This window comes from Dromiciops gliroides, chromosome 3 (assembly GCF_019393635.1).
Source record: "Dromiciops gliroides isolate mDroGli1 chromosome 3, mDroGli1.pri, whole genome shotgun sequence".
NCBI lineage: Eukaryota > Metazoa > Chordata > Mammalia > Microbiotheria > Microbiotheriidae > Dromiciops > Dromiciops gliroides.
Window position 1 is genome coordinate 55,927,505 of NC_057863.1, and position 13,987 is coordinate 55,941,491.

At 41.1% G+C, this 13,987-nt stretch overlaps 1 protein-coding gene and 1 pseudogene across 2 annotated transcripts; both read right to left on the reverse strand.

The window, feature by feature from the left end:
• Positions 1-377: 377 nt before the first annotated feature.
• RNF7 (ring finger protein 7) lies at positions 378-9,092 on the reverse strand. 2 transcript variants are annotated; one of them, XM_043997225.1, is made up of 3 exons: positions 8,727-9,071; positions 3,869-3,916; positions 378-1,542 (listed from the first exon to the last, which is right to left on the reverse strand). In XM_043997225.1, exons 1-3 carry the CDS (start codon positions 8,899-8,901, stop codon positions 1,424-1,426), a joined length of 342 nt encoding a protein of 113 aa, XP_043853160.1. In that variant the 5' UTR covers positions 8,902-9,071; the 3' UTR covers positions 378-1,423. The 2 variants fall into 2 exon arrangements, with proteins under 2 accessions (XP_043853160.1, XP_043853161.1); XM_043997226.1 differs by having other exon boundaries at positions 1,486-1,542; positions 8,734-9,092.
• Positions 9,093-9,404: 312 nt separating this feature from the next.
• Positions 9,405-13,987, reverse strand: part of LOC122747130 — a 66,984-nt pseudogene continuing 62,401 nt past the window's right edge.

Below are 13,987 nucleotides of genomic sequence, written 5' to 3' on the forward strand. Positions count from 1 at the left end.
GCCCAAATTTTTCCAGGTTGTCCATCAAGTTCCATAAAACAGCTTCCCCAAATGTAAACAAGTTTCTGTTCACCTACTAAAGCAGTACCTATTTTAATGCTAGCAAGTATTCAAATAATCTATTTCAAAATTTTAATCTCAGTTAAAATAAGGACCATGTATATAGTTTTCTTTCTTTCCTTTTTTTTTTTTTTTGCTGAGGCAATTGGGGCTAAGTGACTTGCCCAGGGTCACACAGCTAGTCAGTGTCAAGTGTCTGAGGCCAGATCTGAACTCAGGTACTCCTGAATCCAGGGCTGGTGCTCTATCCACTGCGCCACCTAGCTGCCCCAATGTGTATACTTTTCTAAAAGAAATATAAATATTCACAAAAGAAATTAGATTAATGTTTATTATGACATAGTTCAAATAATTAAACAATTTAATAGAATCCTCATTTATCAAATAGTTATGTTATTGTAATTTTTTCATTAAAGGTCTAAGAAGTGAATTAAACATATTTTTCTTATAGGTATTCAATATAAATCACCATTAAAGCAATAATATAACATGGTAAAAATCAAAGTATGATCTAGAAATACTTATGTGTCCATAACTCAATGACTTTATGTAGAGTCTGAGTATTTCAATAAAGAATTAAAGATACAGCCTAATAAGACAACCAAGAGTCAATTTCTCAGAAACAAAAAAATATAATTTTTGGTTGCCTTTGGCACTAGTAGTTAGCCATAAAATTTTTGTTTTTGTTTTTAACAAAAGCTTAAAAAAGGCGGCAAAATTCTAACCGAAATGAACGTTGCATAAATTGTTTATTTTCAGGGAAAAAATACTCCTAGTACCAAACCATACCTTTACATGGATTAGATTTGAATGCTCTTTCATTCATGTCAATAACTTTTTTTTTTGAGTGGGGCAGTGAGGATTAAATGACTTGCCCAGGGTCACACAGCTAGTAAGTGTCAAGTGTTTGAGGCCAGATTTTAACTCAGGTCTTCCTGAATCCAGGGCCGGTGCTTTATCCACTGTGCCACCTAGCTGCCCTCTCAATACCTTTTAATGATTAACTATAAACATGCAAAACCCTCATCTGAATGGAACTTACTCTCCTGATTCCCTTTATCCAAGACTTTAAATAAATTAGGAAAGTCATTCACACAGAAGCAATTTTCTCTAACATGGCATTTCTAAGCCACATCTACAATTCACACCAAAGAAAAAGAATGTTATCTGTAACACACTGTTCTTACTTGTAGAGAAGTTCTAAAGAGAGAGGGGGCCAAATGCCACATCCTAACTTCACCAAGTGTCCAACTCATTCCTTTTACCAAGGAAAGACAAGTGAAGTGATGGCATCTTTGGAGGGCTTTATCCCTGTGACACACCCGGGGCCTCTGACCCTGGCACTCAACGATGCCCGGGGCTTTCATTTGCCTATTCTCTGGACCACCCAGTCCTGCTGGCACAGAGGGCATCGATTGTTCTGTTTCACCCACAGGGACATGCAGCAGTTATGGAAGGAATGGTTACACTCTCCCCAGACCACTGAAAGAAAAACAAAAATATACTTAATATGTTTTTCAACTTAAATTACTGATTTCAAAATTAAAGTCATATTATCTAGCCATTGATATTGCATATTATTTGAATTTACTGTTATCTGAAAAGGAAATAAGCATTTCATAGTTTCCCTCAAAATGTTATGAAAAATGTCAACAGCATAGATGGGTTTTTTTGGGGGGGTGGGGCAATGAGGGTTAAGTGACTTGCCCAGGGTCACACAGCTAGTATGCGTTAAGTGTCTGAGGTCAGATTTGAACTCAGGTATTCCTGAATCCAGGGCTGGTGCTTTATCTACTGCGCCACCTAGCGGCCCCAGAATAGATGTTTAATACCACAGTTAGATGACTATGTCCAAAATATGCTAAGCACACACAAACAGGTGATGCTTTAAAAATAACACAGCCTTTGTGTGATTGGGAGCTCCTGTCATTTTATTCAACATACAGTAATATCATATTAGCTAATGCTAAATTTTAATTATATTGGTTACAAAAAATGTCCAGTTTTTAGAAATCATAACTACAAAAACTTTTCAAAAAAATTTAAAAAAAAAACCCTTCTTCTCTCATAGGTTTTTATATACACACTGAAAAACACTCCAAAAGCTGACCCTATTACAAGAGAATGACATGTATTTTTTCAAGGAAAAATCAATTTTAAGTGTAGTTTTTCTATCAGTATATAATTGTCAAGATCCTTTGATTTTTTTGGGGGGGGGGGTGAGGCAACTGGGGTTAAGTGACTTGCCCAAGGTCACACAGCTAGTAAGTGTTAAGTGTCTGAGGCCAGATTTGAACTCAGGTCCCCCTGACTCCAGGGCTGGTGCTCTATCCACTGCGACACCTAGCTGCCCTGATCCTTTGATTTTTTAAAAAAAGGCAACTCTATTAAGGCATTAGTTTTCCTGACTGTTCTAAGGTCATTCCAATTATACCTTGATTTTGGAAATGTCTTAGGTTATATTTTGCTGGAAGTTTCCACAAGACTCCTCATTAAAAATGATAATATAATTTTAATCCTTTCCTTTCTTAGTGAAAGATGATCCCAGTGACCTACCATCAGGAGAACATGCACAGAGTTCTCTTTCCATTAGTGATGGCCTGTGCCAGTCATCCATTTTCTCACACATTTTTTTGGTGTCAAAATGGCATTTATTAATCAATAAAAAATGTGCCGAACATACTGCCTGATTCCAAGCCTCCTGGGCTGTTTTCAACATCAGTTAGGGGGAAGTCTATTTTAGGTATGGTTCCTCCTTTCACCATAGTAACACAAAGGATAAAAAAGACAAGGCTGAAGGGAATGGAGATCATCAGAGAAGGCTCCTTGAAGGAGGTGGCATTTGAAATGCAATTTAAAGGATCCTTTTTGACCATTCAACAAACATTATTTAAGGGCTGAGAAAACATAATGGGAGTAAGGAGCATCGAGCCAAAGGCATTTATATCGTAAACATGGTAGGAAAGAAGTTCTGGGAGGAGTGGGTCAGCACTTCTGTCTGGAAGCACAAAGAGTATAAATAATGGGAATAGGGCTAGAGAGGTGAAGTGTTTCTAGACTATTTTAGCACGAAGTAGAGCCAAGCAAAGATAAAAGGGAGAGAATCCCAGGAATTGAATGTGGGGGACTGGGAAAGAACAGAAAAATGGAGGTGGGGGAAACGATACCAAAGATACCACTAAGAAGTAACTTATAGAAAAGTCACCCTTTCATTTTTTCAGTATTTTAAAATATTTTGCACAATAAATGTGCTAAAAGAGCATTTTTAAAGCTGAGGTATATAAAATGTACTTAAACATTTAGGTTAAGATGCTTGTACTAACGTGATCTCATTACTCATATTTAAGAGTTATTCCATAAAGAATATCTAGCATTATCTCTTTCAGGCCTCTCCAAGCTAAGATCAAATGTGTTATGCATGCGCAAATACCACTAAAATATAACAGTGATCAAATAATAAAACCATAAAAGATTTCTGAAAAAACCTAATCAAAAGTCAGTTAAATTCTACAATAAAGTTAAAAGTTTTTTTTTTAAACAATTCTTTTATTCTTGGTAGAATACATAACTAGTTCCTATTTATACTACTGTCAACAATTTCCACTTCTAATATAGTAATTCTCTGTGGCTATAACAAGATAGTTGCAGATTATGGTAAATACTTTTGAATACAACTGCATTTTACATTAATAATAAATCACTGATTTACAGTATGCTGTTGTATATTGATAAATTTCATCTTAATTGCAAGCATTCCCACTGAGAAAAAGCCTTCAGTTGAAAAACTAAGAACAAAATTACAACATACCAACACAATCTTCTTGTTTGTTTTCAGCTTGACATCTAAGACAGGCATCTAAAAGCAAACAAACAGCAATTCTCAATCTGATGCTCAGAATGCAATTTTTAAAACCCTTATACTTCAAAGACAAATAAAAGCCCTGCAGCTTAATTATGAAGAAAAAAACATTTAATACCCAGTTTTTCATCTGGATTTGAACATTTTAAGATGAATATTTAAAGTACAAAGCACAGTACTTATTAGTTATGACCAGGAGCAGTTTCAGAAAGTGTACTGAACATCCAGCCTCACCCCCCTTTGCACTTTTACAAACTTAGAATGTAGTATATGTGTATGTATGTATATGTATATATAGTATAAGCCATGGGGAAAGTATGCCAAAAATATTTCACCAAATTAAAGTCCAAATAAACAGCATCTATGTGAACAATGAGATATGAGAGCACATTCATGAACACCAACATAAGGAGTAATTTGTTTTTGAAACATATTCCTTTTAGAGAAGTCATTTGCAATCTGTTTGCTTTTCCCCAAAACTCTGATTTTTCCACAAGCACACTTGCTTGAGTTACTCATTCTTTGGTGTAGGAGTCTCCCTTACTCTTAGTCACTTCTTTGTTTTCCTTTATGATGATTCAGAACATGTTTAAAATAAACTTATTTGAATGCCCCTGATCTTCACTTACTATTTCATTCACGTATATCAGCAAAGAGCTTTCTTTCTCTTAAATTTTTTCTCCTCACTAGGTAGATAAAGCAGCAGGGATGTAGGACTGACAAGGTTATTAGCGGTCTTTCTAGTCAAGCTCACTCATTTTACCCAGACCCACTGACATCCAAGGTCACACAGAAAGTAATCCTCTGACTCCAAATGTAGCCCACCCTTCCCACTGGACTATGCCACGTTGTTGTCCTTCCGTGACGTATCTATTGGAAATGTAATTATTCATCTAACCGTGAATAACTTGTAAAAACTGCAGTTATTCTTTAGAGTGGAAAATCTTGGCAACAGGAAAGGGAGGTATTAAACACATTCTGGGCACCATGGAAATGAACTAGCTCCCTGGCTGTGGGAGGATTCCTGGCATGGCCTGATGTGCACAAAGATTCTGACTTAAGGTATTTACCCACTATCACAGATATATTAGGTTACTTCTAAGTAAATAGTTGTCAATAACAACAATTGTTTTTATAATAATAATTGCTAACATTATTTATATAGTGCTTTACAAATATTTCCTCATTTTCCCTCATAACGACCCCGTAGGTAGTTGCTATTATTATCACCCCATTTTACAGATGAGGAAACCGAGGGTGACAGGGATTAAGTGACTTAATCAGGGTCACACAGTAAGTCTCTGAGGATGCATTTGAACTCAGGTCTGCCTGACTCAAGTCCAGTACTCTCTATCCACTAGGCTGTCTAGCTGCCTTTGTTAGAAAGATTAATGACAAGAATGCCACTACGAGGAAAAAGCACTAGATTGGGTGTTAGCAGAACCCGGTTCTGTCCATTAACTCTAGTGGTGTGACTTTTAACCCTTAACCTTTCTGGGCTCCAGGGCCCAGATCTACAAAAGGGGGTGGGTTAGTTCTCAAAGGTCTCTCCAGCTCTAAAATTAGATGGACACTTCAGGCCACGTCCTATCTCCTAATGTTCCTGACAACAAGCCGGAGTCCTCTTTTCTCACCATCGCACCAGGCTCACTGCTAGACCGATCCAACTCCTACAATTCCTCATGGGCTAAGCCAAGGCTCAGTGTTTCCACTCATTTTCCCTGACTAGAATGAGCTCCTATGATCTTTATCAGAGCCCATTCACATTTTATCTCTCTACTAGGACTGTAAGGTCTCCAATGGCTGATTTTGGATCTGGAGTCAGAAAACATGGGCTCAAATACTCTGTCACTTGCTACCTGTGTGACCTGGAGTCCCTTTGCTTCTCTGTTCTCAGTATCTTCACCTGTAAAAGAAAGGGGTTAGAGAGAGGAACATGAAGGTCCTTTCCACCTTCTCAATCTACGATCCTGTTTATATTGTCTAGCACCCAGACCAAAAGAAAAAAAACAACAACAGATACTTAGTAAAATTTATTGACTTAAATGTACATGAAGGAAAAGTGCATGATTTCTGTAGCTTCAGATATTAAGAACATAATCTTTGGAATATATGTTTTTGAACCAGAACTTTATGGGTGCCTAGGACAGATTTCCTCACCTAAGTCCCACAGCACCACCACATCCACAGCTAGCATTTACACAGTGTTTGCGGTTTGCAGATCCCTTTATATTTCATTTGATTCTTTTTTTCTTTTTTGCGGGGCAATGGGGGTTGTGACTTGCCCAGGGTCACACAGCTAGTAAGTATCAAGTGTCTGAGGCCAGATTTGAACTCAGGTCCTCCTGACTCCAGGGCCGGTGCTTTATCCACTGCGCCACCTAGCTGCCCCCTCATTTGATTCTTACTACAACTTTGTGAGGTAGGAACTATCATTATTATCCTATTCCCACTTTACAGATGAGACATGTTAAGCAACTTGCCCAGGGTTTCTGTTATCTCTGAGGCAGGATTTGAACTGAAGTCCAGGGATCTATCTACTATACCACCTAGTTGACTCTCATTTTTATTTGTTCCTGTGCAAAATGGTATGGCTTTTAAAGAAGTCATCGTGAAACAAAAGAGTCTAGGAATATCTATTAAATATAAGAAACATATACCACCTAAATTTCAAGTAAAGTGGGAGGTTATATTAGTGTAAATAAAAATGGACCCTTTCATTTCTCTATTGTAGTTCATTTAAAATATGCATTCCAGAAAATTTCTAGACTAAAAAAGCTAACTGCTCTAAATCTCTAACATCAAAATATGGCAGCTGTGGAATAAATGTTATAACTAAGATGATAGAATTACAGCCATTGGAATTCTTGTATACAGTTGACACCACCTTTCAAGTATTTTTGTTTTAAAATATAATTTGCCATTATAGGTTTCTACATTTCTATTTAGAGTGTGAAAGTAATTAACGTGGTTAAAAGAGAAAACTACTTTTTGAACATTAACCCATCAAAATACAGAATGGATGCTAAAAACGTTTCTACTTTTAAACAAAAGGTAACTTTGGGGATGAAATTTTAGTGAAATCTGCTTTCATTTTAAAGATAAGCTATAAATGAAAATGAAATCAGAACTTTGGCTCATTTGTAGTAAGTTCTTTTACAGCTCTATATAAGAACTGTAACACTAGAAATCTTTTAAATAAAATAACTTGACTTTTTTCCTCTCAACTAAAAAACAGCACCCAAATTTAAAAATTTAGATTGTATTTCTCATGTAGAAGGGAAAATTAAACCATATACCTAACATGAAAAGAATCAACATTAAGTTATAGTGAAATTCTATAGAATAAAAATGATAAATTAAAAAAATATGGATTTTGAAACAGTACTATAAATTATCATTGAAATGAAGGAATAAAAAAGATACAAGATACTGACAATAGTAAAATATGCTTAAAAATCTCATCCCTTAAGGAGAAAATCTTGTATAAAATTTGCTTCCCCTCCTCCAATGATACTAAAGTGCTTATTTTAGTTTCCAAAGTATAAAAACCTTAATTTTTTAACTTGAATTTTTCTTTACCTCAAAAGGAAAAAAACCAAATTTAATATATCAAGAAAATTATTCCTAAGTGCTCCATTCTTTAACATAATTTGTATTTAAATAGTATTCTGCCAAGGAGGTTTGAGAATAAATAACTTCACCTGACTGGGTCTCAGTTTTCCAATCTATAAAAAGTAGAGCTACATCATCTTTCCCCTTCCTCTTACAGATCCTAAAAGACAAACTAGACCCTAAGACAAACTTGTATATACAAACTCTATTAAACGGCTTCATGGATCATATACGTTACATGATTCTTTTATTCTAAGTATAATAAGCATAATTCAAGTTTTAAAAACAAACAATTTTTAGCAAAAGTACCAACTAGACTTCATTTAGCGTACTTTCTGTCCTGAAAACGGTGCTGACCTATCCCTGCTACAGTGAAGTGCAAGTGACAAGGTGAATATCCCGAGCTGAAATCTATTTACTCAGGCCAGAAACTGTGCGCCTCCAGTCTCCCCTTTCCCGTACTCGCTCCCTAAGAAAGCTTATCTTCTCGTCCAATCTGGGCTAAGATCGTGTCACCAAACCAATCTGGATGAATATTGAGAGAGGAAGCGCCCGGGCCAGGAGGTCCTGGGTTCTAGTGATGCCTCTGTTGGCATCCTAGGCATCTCTAGGTAAGGACACGTATGTATGTATGTACGTACGTACGTACGGGGTAAGGGTGTTATACGTGCACACGCATATGCACATACAGACACAGGGATATTGCCTGGGGCTCTCCTTCGGTCCTGCCCCGGTGGGGGTGGGTTCAGCCGGGCTGAGGCCTGAAGCCTCAGTTTCCTCTCTGCAGCCCCCGGGTCGTTCCGGCTGGGGACGCCCCCTTCCCCATGGGCCCGGCCCCTCTTGGCGACAGTCCCGCGGGGGTGCAGGGGGAGCTCCATGGAGTGTGCTGAGGAAGGGGCGTCGCCCCCCGCGAGCCGCCGGGGGTGGGCGGGCTCGTGGACACACGTGTGTGTGTGTGTGTGTGTGTGTGTGTGTGTGTGTGTGTGTGTGTGTGTGTGCGCTCACGCGTGCTTGTTTTACTCGGACGCAGAGCCCCGAAGATCCGGGGTAGAGGCCGGACCCCCGCGGAGGAGGAGGGCGCGTGCGTGACGGGTTGGGGTAGCCCCGCACGGGCCGCGTGGGGGGGGGGGCATCGCGTGGGCCAGGCCGCGGAGGCCGCGCGGCAGCCCCGGGCTCGCGTGGCAGCGCTTACCCATGACCTGGACCCGACAGATGGCGCACGTGTCGCACTCCACGTCCCAGCTCCACATGGCCACCGCGTTCCACTTCTTGAGGGAGAACATCTTGTCGCCGGCGGCCTTGGAGCCCGAGCTGCCCGAGTGCGAGGCCGGCGCGCCGGGCTCCTCTCCGTCCTCCACGTCGGCCATGGCGGCGCGGGCGGGCCCGGCCGGCCGGCGGGGGAGAGGCTTGGGGCGAGCGCGGCGGGGAGCTATGGCGGCGGGGCCGAGCCTCCTCGGGAGAGGCTGCAGCTCCCTCCAGAGGCGGCTGCCGGGAAGAGCCGGCCGACCGTTAGCTACCGAGCCCGCCGCCTACGCCGCCGCCAACGTCGCCCACGTCGCCCACGTCGCCGCGGACGCCGACGTCGCCTCCGCCGGCGCGGCGCCGCAGCCTGGCGATTGGAGGGCTCCGCCTGGGCCTCGGCGTGACGTCACCGCGGCCGGGGCGGACCGGGCCCCGCCCCTCCTCCAGCCTGGCGCGTGCGTGGACGCTAGGACTTAGCCGGCGGTTTGGGGAGATGTGTCTGTTTCCCCCAAAAGTGATACACTCGGCCAGGCCGGCAGTCTGCAACCCCGAGGCCTGATGTGGGCGGGGCCTGAGCCTTGTGCGGAGTCTAAGCCTCGGTGCCGGAAGCCACTGCGTGATAGATGTGTTAGGCACCCGCAGACCCCTCGTGCGCTAGTGCGCAGCCGCGGGGCTGGGAAAATCACACTATAGCTGGAGCTCAGTGGGGTGCAATAGCACCGCTTAGAATCCCCAAACCTCCGCAAGACCCCAGTTCTAATTCGGCCGCCAACACTTAGCTGTGTGACCCTGCGCAAGGCGCTTGGCTGCTGACTGCCTCAATTTCCTCCTCTGTAAAATGAAATCCTGCCGTAGTCAAATGAGCTCATATTTGTAAAGCACTTAGTGCAGTGCCTGGCGCTTAGTAGATGCTCAATAAATGTATTTTCTTCCCGTGCATCAGTTTCCTCAACTGTATAATGAGGGTAATAAAAGCATCTACCTCCCAGAGTCTTTTGTGAGGGTCAAATTAGATAATATCTGCAAATGGGCTGGCACAGTGCCCAACACGAGGTGCCTCATAAATGCTTGTGTAATAAACCCAGCCTTAGTTTCCTCATTTGTGAAGTGGGGAGATAGTAAATACGAGACAGGCTTGTTGTGAGGATCTAGTGAGATAAAGCCCATACAGCTTTTTCAACCTTAAAGTGCTGTAAAAATACCAACTATTATTCTTCCCTCCTCCCTACACTCTCTCTGTGACCTTTTGCCGTCTCCCTGGCAAGCTTGTTTGCCTACCCCATGGCAGCCCTCAGCCTGTTACTATTTTCTTAAGTCAGCAATGGGCAAGGGGGTGGGAGGAAAGGGAAAAGGAACATTCCTCTCGAGGCTATAAATGAGTATAAATATCATTTATACTTAATTATTGGGTACCTGTAAGTGCTAGATAGCTGAGACAGTGGGAAAGGTGAGGATGGCAGTGGGATGACAGAGAATTTGGAGTCAACCAGACTAGTCTAAAAAGGTGGTTGGTTATAAATGAGCAGTTTGAAAAAGGAAGGGATAATAGATTGGTTGAAAGGAGGAAGGCATGTAGTACCCAGCAGAAGGAATGGCATGTGGTGCCATAGTTGGGAGGTCAGAGAAATAATCTTGGAAACATTAAATCTGTCAGACTGTAGTGGAAACAGAAGAGTCTAGGAGGGCTTCATTATACATTAAAAGTTAAGGGAAAGGAGAAATTTGAGGTATAGTGGTGCTGAATGACTACCATCCAGGCTGACTATGGTGGGGTAAGTTTAGTGTAAAGAGGGATTGTGGGGGAAAAAATGAATTAGATTCATTCAGTATCGGGGTTTGGGGGGAATGAACAAAAAGTACAGAATTGGAGAACTTTTGAGAGGTCAGTGCTAAAAATACAGATTGGGAAACCATATTTGAACACAACATAATTATTTGTGGTTGTATGTAATGAGTCAATAAATATTCACCAAGTACTCAAAGATGAGCACAGCCCTCACTATATTTGGAGCTCATTCATAGTATTTGTGGGCAGTAAGTATATTCATAGAACAGTGGGAGGTACTAAGGGAAATCTAAAAAAAAAAATGTGACACAGGGACCTCATGGATAAGAGGGACATTGTGCACAATGACCACCTCCCTGTATTTGCTTCCATGTCTGAGGTTGAGGAGAGGTGCAGTAGCTTGTTTGTAGGGTGTCATAATCAGATGATGGGGACAAAGATCCCTACCATCTACCTTCCATTCTCCTGATTGGCATTAATGAACTTGTGACACTTTGCTGACAGGGTCAGCAATTCGTGTGCCCCGCCCCCCCCCCCCCCAAGGAAGCAATTGGTGTTTGACAGTGCTGAACCAGCAGTGGACCAAAGGCTTGTCAAAGCAGGGAGCTAGATCAGGGTAACAGGAAATGGAGGTGCAATGAGATACAGACCCATTATGTGAACCAGCAAACTGAGACCTTGCCCTTCACTGGTACTGTGAGTCATGTGGACTGTGCAGGTCTGGAAGGTTGACTTAGAAATCATGAGTCACATTAGTAGTACTTTTAAATCAGAAAGACTATGACTTTGGGCTGGGGGATGTGGTCTACCTTTTATGTAATATAATCATTTTCTATATATAATGTTCTCTTTCGATAGAATACTTTCAACAAAGCTGAAGACCCTTTGGGGGAAGCCAGATAGATGCTGAAGTTTCCTTGGGTTAGAGGTATACCTAAAGTGATTCCTGAGTGTTTGTTGACACAGCTAGATACTCTAGCTCTACCTCTGACCCAGCAATGCCACCACTAGGTCTGTAACCCAAAGAATTCAAAGGAAAAGGACCTATGTGTACAAAAAAAAATTCATAGCATCTATTTTTGTGGTAGTATAGAGAATTAGAAATTGAGGGGATGCTCATCAATTGGGGAAATGGCTGAACAAATTGTGGGATATGGTTGTGATGGAATACCGTTGCTATAAGAAATGTTGAGGGGGGGTGGTGGTTTCAGAAAAACGTGACGACTTATATGAACTGATGCAAAGTGAATAAAGAGTCGGGAGATTCTTGTGCCCAGTAACAGCAATGTTGTAATGATGATCAACTGTAAAAGCCTTGGCAATTCTTATCAATACAATAATCCAAGATGATTCCAAAGGACTTGTGATGAAAAAATGCTATCCACATCCAGAGAGACAACTGATGAACTCTAAATGCAAATTGAAGTATAATTTTCTTTATATATTTTTTTGCAACATGGCTAACATGGAAATATGTTCTGAATGATTTCACATGTAAAATTGATATATTCTTTGCTTTCTCAGTGGGTTGGGAAGGGTGGGAGGGAGGGAGAGAATCTGGAACTAAAAATTGAAAAAGAAAAGAATGTTTAAAAATAAATAATACAGTTTAAAAAGGAAACAACAACACTCTGGCTCATGTCATCCCCAGGGGAACCCTGGGAACATCAGGCTATGTCTCTTTTTGCCCTCCCTCAGCCCCTCTGTGAGCATGAGTAGGCTTACAACTCATTGAATATAGAACGAGCTTTGTTTAAACCTGTTCAAAAAATAAAGAAACCCCTCAAATGTCAGGAAAACGACTCCTCTTTCAGGAGGGTAGCAAGCAGCCCTTCTCTCTGGTGGTGAATCTCACCTTTCCTTGCTACCCATATAGTTGACTTGACACAGTGTCAACAAAAGGGTAAATTTGGTGTTTTGTACATGTAGCTTCCAAATGCAATGATCTCTATTATTAGCCAGAGCCAAAATTGAGGGTTTTCCTTCTCCATTGTGGCACTGTTGTCATTTCAGTGTCTCTGGAGTTGGCTTCTCAGAGGATGTTGTATTCTTTAACTTCTGCTTTTATTTATCTCCAATAAACATCTTATCATACTTTTCACAGGGGATTTTGTAAACCTCTCTTCACATCTGGACCCCAAATTTACCCCACTCCCTCTCAGTAAGTGACCTTACTTCCAATTTTATTGAGAAGAATGCGATCATCTATTGGGAATTCTATTTACTTCCATCTTCTATATTTTAACATCATCCATATATTAATATCCTCCAAGACATTGCCCTCTTGCCTTTTCTTCCTTGGTAAGACGATCCATTGTCATGATTTCAGGTATTACTTCTATGCAGATGACTCCTAAATCTATATAACTGTTCCTGATTTTTTTTCTGAGTGTCAGCCCAGTATTTCCTACCACCTGCTACTTTTTTTCCACCTAGATGTCTTGATAGTACCTCAAACTCAGTATGTCCAAACTAAACTTCTTATCATCTCTCCAAAACTGGCTCCACACTGTAAGTGCTGCTTACTATCCATGGGATTTCAGGCAAAGTACTTCATTTCCCTCTACTACCTTTCTAGTTGGTTATATTGTCTCAACTGTTCCTGGCCAGGAGGCAAATAGTTTTATTTATTACTTTACTGTGGTGATTTTTCCTGTTGTATTTCTATTAAGCAAAGTATTTTCATCCCTTTAAAAACTCCTTTCACAAGGTTTGCAGGGAAGTCAATATAGCCATTTTTGCTCATCTTTTTATTTGCTCATCTGTATTCAGTCTTGGTCCTTCCTTTTCCATCATCTCTATAAAAAATATTTTTCTTTTATGGGTAAAAAAACCCGTTTTTTGAGATCTCTTTTCTTTAGAAGGCTGGTATAATTATTTTTTTTTAATTAAGAAATATTTAAACAGTTCTGTTAAATGAATCTAAAACAAATGAATCTCAACAAAATTGTAACTTTAGAGAGGACAGTGACAGTTGATATAAGCTGTGAGACCCTTAGTGTGTTTCTCTGCTGTTCCCCTAAGAGGTGTCAGTAATGTTTGCCCTTTGATCCTGGACTCTGTTATCTTCAGGTTATTGACCTATCAGCACCTGGGCCCTAATTTAGCCTAAATCCTTCTTCCAGGCAGTTTGCTGTTTGGTAAACAGACTCTGCTTTGCAAACAAATTAGCCTCCCTGCTTCTTAAGAACCGTTGATCCCTGGTTGTTTTGACCTGTGGCTCAGTGTACTACTGACAGGCCTTTGGGGCAGTTGATAAACTCTACTACTCCCCTTCCTCTCACCCCACCCTCTCTCCCAAGCTCCCAAGCTCCCCTTCCTCTCACCCCACCCTCTCTCCCAAGCTCCCAAGCTCCCCTTCCTCTCACCCCACCCACTCCCAGCCAACTGGTCCCTTCCTCTTGTATCAGGTCCAGCTTGGTGGG